The following is a 12,375-nucleotide window of genomic DNA, read 5'->3' as shown; positions in this document are numbered from 1 at the left end:
TGTGCATTTAAGGGCATAAGTTTCTTTTCCTTATATTGAAACCAGAGATGTCTTCATTATGGAAGAAAACAGTTTTCTTGCTGTTCTGTTTTAGATAAAAGCCTAGGTCAGAAAGTTCAGATCAGTTCTTGACTTCCTATTTTCTTTAAGAGTTTCTCAACTCCATGTGCCAGAACAGTCAGTACTTCACATACAAGAAGGACACCAAGTATAGAAGCTAGATCACCCAGATGAAAGAAACTCAAGGACTTCCTTCACAGACATAAATAAAAGGACTTTGGCTTTTGCAGAGTGAGATCCGCAATCATTAACTCATTTGACTCAGAAAAACTGTTTCAGTTTCAGACAATTCAGTAGGAAGGTAAGGTCTTTTACTGTGAGTGGAAATGAAATAAATGAAGCTCATCATCTAGCAGGAGTACTGAGAAGAGCAGGAAAAGGCTTTTCTAGTAAAGATGTTCCCAGTAAAATCTTGTGGATGAAGACGTGTTTTGATCTTGATGACTGCTCAGCTTCAACCTCAGTACTCTGGAGTTTTAAGGATCCTCCACAGCAAAAAGGTGGGGTATGCAATTTGTATTTCTTTTTGTTTGGTGAATGAAGCCAAGCCTTGTGCTCAGCTTTGCGGAGTGCCTTTGCCTGGATGGCTGTGACGTGACATCAGGAATCTGAACCCCTTGGAATGCTTCAGGCAGCAGTAGCCAGATGAGTTGCACAAAGAGAAAATCTGGCTCAGGAAGGCAGAGGGGGATGAAGAGTTGGGGGTGAAGCAAGCATCCTCAGCATTTGGCAGGAAAAAGGAGCAATGCTATGTGTGGATACTCAGCCAGCAAGGGAGGGAGTTGGAGAGAGGTTTTGTTTCCCTCTTAATGCATAATCATCTCTGCTGGGACAAGAATGTGAACAAGAGTGCAGTTACAGCTGCTTGCCCAATCCTTTTTATCCAGAGAGAAGAGAGGTGCTTGGGGGGGGGGGGGGGGGGGCAGGGGGGAAGAAGAAACATGAGGACGGAGTCAGAACAGGAGAAATGAGCGGAGGTAGGACGAAGGATATGGTGGGTGAGGGGGTGGGAAAAGGGGAGGCATCAGCCCCTGGCTGCAGCAAGTTGTGACTCTATGTAGCACAGGAGAGTTCACCATAGCGCAGACCCAGATCTCAACTCACACCATGATTTCCCTCATAGAAGCACGCCTTGTAGACCATAGGCTGAAATTGAAGGTCATCTTCCTCTTGTCTTCAGATTTGCCCTTTTGGTTTTTACATGGAAGCAGCTTCTCAAGTTTAGGTTGGATAGTATGTAAGTAGGCATCAATGATTTCTTTACAGGTGATTTTAGCCTGCGTAACAGCTAAAGAGAGGACAATTTGCAGCACAAAGGTCGGTAGTGCTCATTTCTTTATCGACTATAAAAAGACTAAAATTAGAAGTGCTGATGGATGTTGTTAAGTTCCCTTCACAGCCTAACCAAACCACAAGCTGTGTGATCCTTACTTGGTTTGTGTTGTTCAGAATCGTATCTGTTTAGCCGTGTGGATAACAGCAATGGTATTCTACTATTTTGGCTAACAGCAGCAGAGAAAGCAATCTGGTTCCTTTCAAAAGTTCCTCAACAAATGACAACATAGCTGAAGGTTTAGTCACCTGCTTGCCAAGGGCTGGTGCGATAAGGTAGACAAACTGGAAAACCTAGTATTACATAGTTGAGAGCTGTAGTTCTGAGGACTAGGCAAATCGATACTTCCTCCACATCCTATTTCTCTGTAGCTACTGCAGACAACGTCATTTCCAAGGAATTCCCCTTATTTATCGCTCCCATGAAAACTATCCAAACTCTCCCTATTACCGTCCCCAGCCTCACACAAAAACTGTTACTGTCCATAACTGCAGCAGAAACCAGAAGGAAATGAGTTGCCTCCGTGCTTGCTTCAGACACAGAGGTCCTCGCACAGAGACAGAAGCTATGAAAAGGCAAAGTTCTATTCGGGAGCATGAGATCATTGAATTACGAGAAGATAACGTGGAGGAAAGTGAGGCTGATCATGACAAGCCTCCAAACGCTCAAACAAGAAAGGTAAGAATTTCACTTGCTCATTTCATACTTGCTGTTGGGAAAATACCACACAGCAAGAGAAATGACACCTTGCAGGAACATCTTGTACGGGTGGTTTAATTTGTTGTTTGTGGGAGAGGGAAAGGTTATTCACCTGAAAGTAAAGGCTGAAAACCTGTTAAACATATTTCTTCTTCTCAATTAAGTGTTGTAATATTGGAATGGGATTTGAAGCTTTTTTTAATTTTTGTGTTTGGTTGTTTGTGAACTTTAAATTAGGAAATGAAGTTGTAATTGGTACTCTGAGTTTTGCTTTCTCTTTTCACGTGCTATCAGTGGGATTGGGCTCAAAGCCAGAGAGGGGAAAAGCTGAAACCCACATTAGAAACAAGCTTTCTTTCAGAACAAATTAATTGGGAAAACAGCACTGCCAAAATAACACTAGGATGTCCTGCAACAGACCATGCTGGGATTCTCTCTGAGTAATTTGCAATTGCTAACAATTATGAATTCATATGAACTGAGGCTTTGGGGCATTCTGTTAAGACTAGCACGTGAGCCCTGGGGGAGGTAACTCGTACTGTTCAGCTTAAAGCTATGGAACATACTAATACTGGCAGGTTCTGCTCACAGGTGACTGTTGTACAGTTATTTTCATTACTTAAAGCACAAAGCATGTCTATGGCACATCTAAGAATTTTCTGACTTTCTGTAGGGATGGCTGAGCCCTCCCGAAAGCTCATCTGTGTTAGTCATGCCACCCCTCCCTTCCTGCTCCCAGTCGAGCAACTGCTTCTTTGTGTGGGCTCTACTGGTCATCTCTGTAGGCTGATTTACTCCACTAGCCAGGCAATAGACCCCATTTACTCCACTATACCAGGGGCCAGTTACTTCTCCTCTGGTCTGATAAGCTGAACAGCTTGCTGCAGGGTCAAATTAATTCTAGGGAGGTGCAAAGAAGAATGGGAGAGGGTGGAGGGAAAGCGGGGATCCGTTTGGCTATCTTGAGAAACTTTACACTTAGTTTCTGTTTAGCTTTCCCCTTCCTGGCACTGAGTTTTCATTTGGGCTCTGTTTCTGCTGATTCTGGCAACTGGCTTCCTATCTTATAGGGACTGCTGGAAATTCATCATGCTCTGCTTCCTGCACATATGCAGGCTAATCAGAACTAGTCTGCCCACTGGGGAGATTTTCCCTGCTGCTGCTCCTACCCAGCAGTCTTGCAATATATACAGATAATGTCTGAGGGTGTTGACATAGTTGGGGAACTGAATGTTTCTTGAGATCAAACCAGTTTGCTATGTGTGATTAAGAATTATATTTTGTGGTGGCCTAAGTATGTGACTTAATCAAAACCTGGGTTTGATAGCTGTCTGACTCAATTGATATTACCATGGCTGATTCCATTGTTGCACCCTAGGCAGTAGTTACCGGCTTTTTTCTTTTTCAGATACCTGACACTAAGTTAGCTTTTTGCATTAAACTGAAGTTGTATTTTTCTACTACATTTTAAAAATCAAATAAAAAAAAAAATGTAACCATTACCACACCTGAAAGCATGCTGTAAGCAAAACTGTATTCCGCCTTTGCCCTTCATTCTCCACTAAAGGAAAGTTCTGCATGTAGGGATGTCTGCAGAGAGAGCTTTCCCTTTCTCTGCCTCTGCTCCTGGAGAAATGACTCTTATAAGATCTTTCTGTGGGTGTCTGTTTTCTCTCCATGTTCATCTGCCACCCGCAAAGAAGCTTTAAGCCAGCTGGTGGGTTTTGATTAAATTCAGTGAAAGGCTATCTATTATACTGTGTTCTTAGAAAGTTGAAAAAGAAAAGGAAGGTAACCTTGGTTAGTGCCTCCAGCCAGCAGCTGGTTCCTGCCAACTTGCATGCGTGTGGCACTGACAACCTACAGCATGTGCTTTTCCTTGCCTGGTACTGATGTCAAAAAGGACACGGAGTTTACTGCTGGGTTTATGGTGGTTAGGGAGGAGGAGGATTTAAAAAAGCAGCATAGTCTACTTATGAATTCATGCCCTTCCTTCAGTCTTCTGGCTGTGGAACAAAACAATTGGAGTTGTTTTTTATTTATTTCCTATGTCACCTAAGCTTTTTTTTTTTTATTTTTTATTTTTAATATAAGTAGTGGTGAGGTAACTAATTAAAACACTAATTTCTGCCATAGTCTTATTAAAAAGTAAATGAAAGGCAAGTACTTTCCTTTCTCTCCCATATGAATGTGCATGCATGTACAATTGTTTTGAAGACAATTTACCTATGATCTCCTACAACAGGTGAGATTTGTAATAAACTTACTCAATAGCCTTTAAGTTTCCAATCTTCTGAAGAAAAGGGAAGTCACTGTAAAGGTCTCAATTATTTTACAGTGGTTTTTAATGCAAGAGTATCTAACAAATAGCTTTGGGTGCTTGCATCCAGGAGCTATGCAGACTGGTATCATCAACACCGCAGAGGTGAATGATTCTGGAAATTTCTCCACAAGCACCTTTTTGGTTGTCAGAGATGGAAAACATTAAAAGGATCATCTTATAGAACATGTAAATCAAATTGATGTAGTTGTCCTGGTTTCAGCTGGGATAGTTATTTTTCTTCCCAGTAGCTGCTGCAGTACTGTGTTTTGGATTTAGTCTGAGAACAATGCTGATAACACACTGATGGTTTAGTTGTTGCTGAGCAGCACTTATCCTGGTGAAGGGCTTTCCAGTCTCTCGTGCTCTGCCAGGGAGGAGGGGCACAAGAAGCCAGGAGGGAGCACAGCCAGGGCAGCTGACCTGAAATAGCCAAAGAGATGTTCCATACCACAAAGTGTCATGCTCAGTATATAAACTAGGCCAGAAGCCTTCAGGCTGGGGGACAAGCTGTGCATTGGTCGGTGGGTGGCAAGCAATTATACTGTGCATCACTTGATTTTACTGAGTTTCATTCCTCTTTCTCTTTTTCATTATTATTATATGTTATTTTATTTCGTTCTTTAATACTTATCTCAGCCCATGAGTTCTACCTTTTTCTGATTTTTCCTCCCCATCCCACCAGGGAAAGTGGGAAGAGAGAGTATTGAGCAAGCAGCTGTTAGTACTTAGTTGCCAGTTGGGATTAAACCACAACAGTAGTTTAAAAAAACATCTGGAAGATGTGAAAACACTTTCATAGCACCTTAGCTTTATGGGCAATTCAGGAGTTGGAAATTCTGCACAAATGGGGAATGATACACCTATCAAGTAACAGCATGCCTATGAATGGTCTTTGTCTTCTGCAGGTCTACATTCCCACCTGCAGTAGCAGTTAAGGGTGGGAACCCCTGACGTAGGGCATTGCTTACCACTGAGGCTTTCCCATCTATGTGGGTGGTTTGGGGTTTTTTTTTTGTTTCTAAATGTGACAGTAGATACATGCTTCAATATTTTTTCCCTGCCTTATTTCATTAACCAATATGCCCTTTCCTTTTATACTAGGAGAGAAATCACTGGAAATCATGTAGGAATGTAGTTTTCTGGAAGTGTAAACTATGGATGGTTATAACTACAATTTTTCTAGTATTCTTCCTGGTCATTCTCATCAGCCTAATTCTTTATTCTAGTAAGTATCTCACTTTTGGTTCATCCTTTAATACAAATGTACAATACGTATAATCTGAGACAAATTGAATGGTAGCATCCTTTAAAACTCCTTCTGTGAACTGCTGAAGGGACTAGGATGCTGACTGCAGAGAGTGGTGTGTTGAGTAGTGGATCTGAACACTTTCATTTTAGCAGGCAGCAAGAAACTTGTATCCTGATCAGATGGCAATTCCAGTTTGTAGGTAAGTGAGAAAATGTTACAAGAACAGACAAGAACAGAGTCCGGGATGAGGATGGAAACGATGCTTGTAACATCGCAACAAGCACAATGGATCACTCTGGTCCCCTTATCTGGTGTCAACGCTTGTCAGGCTCCCAAAGCAGATAACTTTTGCTAATGGGAGTTGGTGATTGAACTCCATGGGCTATCACTTTCCTTCAGGTGACTTGCACTTTCTTTCTGTCACTCCCAGTCAGTCATTACATAGGAAACCTGGGAGAAAGCCAAGAGGATTTTTATTTTTATTTTCTCTGATATTTCTTGTAACTGGAATTACAGTGTTTTCCTCCACTTTCTATCTCCTTTTGAATATCAGATGTTTATACAGATGAGGATGACTATTGGGATGCTGATGCACTACTAACTAGTGGAAACAGTCGCAATTTTTCAGGAACACTGGAATTAATGTGTGGTTTCCCACACCTTTTCTCTGAAGACATTACTAAGAAGGTATGTGTTGATGTGTTTCTTGGCAAAGCTGATTCTGCTTGTAACACAGAATCAGTGCTTTCCCTTTTAAAAAGTTTCTGTTTCTCTGTGTAGCAACTCAGTCATTTGCAAGTCCACAAAAAGTTCTGAGTTGTACTTTTTCAAGCATAATTTAAGTCCTGATCTAGAAAACAGACCTGTCTGTTTTAAACACACAAGCAGTTTACATTGATGATTTTTTTTTTTTTGTTTGGTTTTTTTTTTGTTCTTTTTGGTTTGGTTTGTTTTTTTGTTTTGTTTTGTTTTTTTTTTAAAGAAAAGGTGCCTCGTTTTTTCCCCCAATTTGATTAATGGCTGGGACATAGTCTTCACCTTTTTCATGCAATCATTGAATAACTTAGGTTAGCAGGGGCCTGTGAAGGTCATCTAAACAAAATGGTGGCTAAAAATCCTGTGTGTTGCATCCTCCTGTAAGTACATGATGACAACCTGGGTTTATAGCTGCTTTTTACATTGAGGCATCACAGCTCTGAGTTACGGCTGAAATAAGCTCAGCAGGCATGGCAGTGCTGATTTGGACTTAGTGTGGAAAGAGAGTCTCAGTAGAAAGACCTTTCCCTCTGTCAAGTAATAGCAGAAGAACTTTGGTACTAACAAAAACCCTAGCCAAACAACCTAAATTGCACGTGGCAACATGAGCACATACTTTTAGTTCACCCTGAGTGCCTCCATTGTGTTGAAGTAATGTAGTAATCACTCAAATGCACAGATTAACTTGTCTGTCTAGCTTAAAGGGATCATATACCTTTCCTAGGGCAGAGTTTTGCTGTTACTGAACCTTCAGCACCTGTGTTTCTGCCCCTTGTAAGCACCTTGTAAGAATGATGTGCTCTACTTTCTTTTAAGGGGGAAAAAAGACAGTAAATGGAAGAAACCTTTTTTTCCTTTTCTTTTTACCCTACAAGTTAACAGATGTCTACAGTTCATCTCCAGCTCTAGGACGCTACTTTAGGTCAGCTCAGGTGGTTTATTTCAGGTAAGCAATTTCTTGTCACCAAAATTATCTGAAAATTCCAGGCTTTTGTTGAGACATACATGTGCCTATGTAGATATGCACAACATTTAAATCTGTGAAAAATAGATTGTTTGGGGGAATATTGTTACATATACAGGTGGTGAAAAATAGTCAAAGGATCCCCTAGTGTAAATGGCAAGTGCTGCTAATAATATATGATGCAGTAATGTTTTTTTGCTGTTAAGTACCATTTCTGTTGTCTTTGGTTCAAAGTGCAGCCCTTAATAAGCATATTCAAGGATATTTATTAAAAGAAAAACGAGCTGCTGGAATTACTGGAGATTGACAGCTTAAATAGCCTTAAATAAATAAAACTGGGTACATGGGGAGCAGCGAGGGCTGAACTGGTTTTGTTCCCAAGAGCTAAATGCAATAGGGACATACAAGTTGTGAGAGCCCAAACAGTAATACTCCATTGCTGGTTTGTTTGTGTCACTTTTCCTCTCACTTTATTTTGGACCCCAGGAGCAAATCTAAAAGCAGCAGCGTGTTGGAAACGCTGGGGAACAGGAGTGAGAGGCAGAGCAGGTGGTAGAGTGTAGTCTAGGCTAGCTTGGATGGGACATGCTTACAGATGAAGGAGAACCTCAGGCACCAAAGCGTGATGGAGCCAGAGGAGTAGCAGTGGTAGGAAAAAGGGGAAAAACATCCAAGCCTGCCTTGCACAGGCAGCGGAAAGCTTCAAGCTGGAACAGAGGGAGGACCTTACTCTTGGCAGAAACTGTCACTGGAGAAAGGCTAAGTCTACTGTGCTTGAGACAGTAAAGTTTTGATCTATGGAGACACTACAAATTTACAACAGGAGGGAGGCTGAGCAGCAAAGGGAAAAGTGGTGTTGGAAAGATCAGCTGAAGCATGGTCCTGCTGTGGAGAGACAGCAGAAAGGCAAGGGAAGGAAGTTGGAGAGCTTCCCCAAGGACTACTGGAAAAGCACTGTTACAAAAACAATTAAAAAGACAATAGAAAATTAAGGGAAGCAGATTTACAAAGTCCCAAAGCCAAGGACAGGGGAAGAGTCCCCTTGGGATGCTGCAAGGAGTAGTCCTGAGGGCGCTTTGGGGAATGTGCGCCCCTGCACTGCCAGCCTTGGGCATGCCAGCCTTGTTCAGTGCGTGACCTGTAGCTCCTTAGCTTTATGGGTAAAAATTATGGTTTGGACCATCAATTGCAAAGCTATGGTTCTGCATACATATCAACTAGCTTATCTCTCCCTGTCCCCTTCCCCCCCCCACTTGTCTCCTTCTGTGTCTCCTTTTCTTTTTCCCCACCCAAATACTTTTTTAGGTTTTAAATTGAGTACAACATGTAACTGTCAAATTGTAGTCAGTGGATTTGGTAGACCACAAACAATGCAATTTCCAGAGATGGACTCGAGTTCGGTGGTTTGCACAACACACTCCGGAGCTGAGTTAGGAGCACAAGTGAGTGGCCTCAAGTCCTGATAGCAGAAGAGCAAATCTTTCTATAGGTCCTCAGCTAACCTATGTGTAAGATATCACAGCACTGCTTATCATTATGTACTTGTGAAGCATGAGTGTTGAAAACCTCACCCTGTTAGGAGGCACATCCAATTGACCTCTGTCTATTTGAAAATCTCTCTCAGGTTAGCTTCAGGTATGTTCCCAGTTTCTGTTAATGCCAAGAGCTGTTCTGAGAAGGGAGCAGGAGGAGGAAATGAATCTTTGGCAGTTTTCTTTTATATTGCTTTTCTTTAGTGCAAGATTTAAAAGAAAAAAATCCACACCAACATTCATATGAAAAGTCAGTCTTGTCAAAAAAGGAATGTTCCAGTGGGGACTTGAAGGCATTCATCCTTGGCTTTGTTTTTCAGTAATGAAAACTCCACTGTATTTTATCAGCTAGAGTTCTCTGTACCAACATCAACAGAGGGATTTATGGAAAACACAATGAACCCAGACTTTATAAGGAACGTTTTACGTCAAAATATTTATGATGAAGATGATACTTCTAATCCTGGAACATCTGAATGTAACAAGTTAAAGTTTAACCCAACTTCTCTCACATTGACATGTGAGTACATTAAAGAAACTGTTTCCTTATAAAGAGTAGAAGTATTTACTTGAAAGGAAATCTTTCTGAAAGATGTTGGGATCTGTTAGTAAAGATATTTTGCACAGCAGTATTAAGAAAATTGTAAAATACTCAGGTTTCAAGAAAGTCTTGTTATGTGCAGCTTATGACCTTGAATTCACTCTTTGGTCCTCTGATGACAAAGGGAGTGATAATGAGACTGGTTAGCTACAGACTCCAACCAAACTTTTCAGATCTCTTTTTGCATTTTATGCATACCAAAAAAGAAAAAAAACCAGAACAGTCTTCTATGTGCATACCATAACAGGGAGCCAAATAATTAAAAATGTTTCTTCTTACTGTGTATTTGTATTTGAATATTTATATAACAAATTTTAATCCAAGTAAGACAGGATAAGTAATTTGGGAGAAAATTTAGGATTATTTTTCTCAAGGATGAAAAAGCCTCCTGATTTTTGTCTTTTCAGATTATTTTTTTTTTTTTAATTATTATACACAGAGATACCTTTTAAAGGAATCAAATGTTCATTCTGCCAGGTCTTCTAGGTAGTGATTCCAATGACTACCAATACTAGATAGTGATCCCAATGCATTGACAGTTGTCTTGATTAAAACATCAGTATAAAAGTTCCATGATCTTCGCAATTTTACTGGAAGCGATTCATGGAGCTGCTTCCATCCACCCTCAACTTACTGAGCCACACCAATGTGCTTTTATAATAACTCTAGGCTAACACATCACCATACAGTGTATATAAGTAAGATTTGTTAAGGGACAAGACAACAACTAGTAATGAGTTCCAATTCTCAGTATCATTTTGTTCCTTATATAATTGACAGGACTCATAGAAAATGCAGTGTAAAAGAGACAGGAAATTATATGCTGAAATATCTAACTAAAGTTTCATTTTAATGTACTGTTTTAACTTTTCAGAGAAAAGATGGAAAGACTCTTCCTCTTCCTCACCACCTAGAAGAGGAGGCTTCTCTTATCTGTTAGTAATCCCAGGACAGGGAGCTATTCATTAGGTAGAAACACTTCTAAAGATGTTGTCCTGTAAATGCTGTCTGTGATGCAATATTGTAAACGGAAAATGTGGTACATTTGTAACAGTGTTGTACTCCTCTATCACCACTACCTCCTCCTTTATTGTTGTCCTGATATCTCAATAACTCATTTCACTCATGAAAATCATATATGCTCTGTTGACTTTGAAACCTCTGCTTTGCCTTACCTTAAAATTAAATCTGGATTCCCTGTATGATCTTTAAAAGAATTCTTGCACATGGCTCATTTCTTCTTCACTCGGCTTATCTAAAATTATCTGCACATCTTCATCCTTAATGCTCACTTCCACCCATGTTCGTGTCTGTTACTTTTTTCCCTGCTAACTACACATGCTATGTTTCCCCATTGTTCTTTCCTCATAAAACAACCTGAAAAGTTAAATATACTTTCTATTTATTTTCTTTAATTACATGCAAGACCTTTGCACTATCTTCTTAAGTGAGCTTCAATTCCCATCATCTCCTTGTTCATCCTACAATCTTACTGGATAAGGTGGTATCTATTCTATTTTTGTCTTCTGTAATATGAAATAGAAATGAACAAACAAACATTGGTAAGACATACATCTTGTTCACTAATGCATCTGAATGCTACAGGAATCTTTCAAGGGTCAGATTAACGGTGTGCTTTAATAATTAGCTAGTGGTACTAGAGAACAGACAACTATCTGACCCACATTTGTAAATTCAAAGAGAAACAAGTCAATATCATTAGTTATAGTCCCTGTCCCAGCAGTGGGGATAAAAATGAACAGATGCAAGATATTTGCCTTCATAAGGCAGCAAATAGTTTTTCTTGTTGACAACAGATCAGATGAGATAGACCAATGCTAAGAGGAAGGTGCTGAAACAGACAATGTAGCCCATCGTGGCATGAGAGCTACAGCCAGTAAGTTAGTTTTATCTAACATGTTAGATAATATTAAAGCATTAACTTCATGTGGAATGGATTCACTACCATGTTAGTGAAGTATGGCTTCTTGTCATTTGTTTATAGTCAGTATAAATGTTACTGCTATTGGAGAGACAAATTTATTTTAAGAAACCTTTTGTATTGTAAGAAATATCTTATGGGAAATTGTATTTCTCTTTTTCTAATATTACCAGTTTATTTAAGAAGCAATCTGACAATTTTACCATGCATTAAACTATTTATTTTTACTCTTAAAATGATTGTTTTCATTATTCGGTAGCTCTAGTCTTTCAGCTGTTTGAATTGGAAAATAACCACTGGAATTCCAAATGCTGATTGCTGTATGAAGCATCTGTCTGAAAGAGCTGTACACTCAAACCTGTATTTGTTGTTGCTTGAGCTTTAACTGAGCTTAGGAAACAGCCTGGACCAAATCAGTAGTTCAAATGGCTCTCATATTTGTGGCTAATTCTGATCCCTTCTTGATATGTAAGATGTAGCATTGGCTGTAAGAACCACAATTTCTCTTGATGCAATATTCTAGGAGGTATACAACTAGAAGAGATGTTACTTCTGATTTTTACATTGGGGAAGGATAAAATTCATGGTTTGTATGATTTGTCCCAAAAGCATCAGGCTATGAAAATACCAGCAGCAAAGGAATAATTTGCCTTTGTGATGCTGCTTGATCTTATTGCTGAACCTGCCCTTGGATGCATCTTCATCTTGATTCTGTTTCTAAGAACTGAAAAATAATATAATGATTTTGCCTCTTTATAGTGATACCCATATGTGAATTAAGAGTTAAAACAAAAAAGGAGAAGCCAAAAATTCATTTTCTTTCCAGCCACCCTCCTCTACCCAAGTACCACAGCAATTCACAGGAAAGAAGGAGGTGGAGTTGGAGCAGGATGTGGTGATATTCAGCAGAAAATGT

At 39.9% G+C, this 12,375-nt stretch overlaps 1 protein-coding gene across 1 annotated transcript; it reads left to right on the top strand.

Annotated features, from left to right (window-relative positions):
• Positions 1-1,521: 1,521 nt before the first annotated feature.
• Positions 1,522-11,693, top strand: C2H3orf52 (chromosome 2 C3orf52 homolog). The gene is made up of 6 exons (XM_030471862.1): positions 1,522-2,071; positions 5,517-5,640; positions 6,218-6,351; positions 7,296-7,366; positions 9,237-9,436; positions 10,392-11,693. Coding segments are annotated over exons 1-6 (699 nt in total). The 5' UTR covers positions 1,522-1,903; the 3' UTR covers positions 10,394-11,693.
• Positions 11,694-12,375: the final 682 nt, after the last annotated feature.

The sequence above is a fragment of the Strigops habroptila genome, chromosome 2, assembly GCF_004027225.2.
Source record: "Strigops habroptila isolate Jane chromosome 2, bStrHab1.2.pri, whole genome shotgun sequence".
Lineage (NCBI taxonomy): Eukaryota > Metazoa > Chordata > Aves > Psittaciformes > Psittacidae > Strigops > Strigops habroptila.
The sequence above is the reverse complement of the archived record's forward strand: the minus strand, read 5'-3'. Positions and strand labels throughout refer to the sequence as shown.

Coding starts and splice junctions, on each gene's coding strand:
- C2H3orf52 (XM_030471862.1), top strand. CDS start 1,904: ATGAGTTGCCTCCGTGCTTGCTTCAGACACAGAGGTCCTCGCACAGAG. Junction 6,352..7,295: donor CTGAAGACATTACTAAGAAG/GTATGTGTTGAT, acceptor TTACCCTACAAG/TTAACAGATGTCTACAGTTC. Junction 7,367..9,236: donor GCTCAGGTGGTTTATTTCAG/GTAAGCAATTTC, acceptor TTTGTTTTTCAG/TAATGAAAACTCCACTGTAT.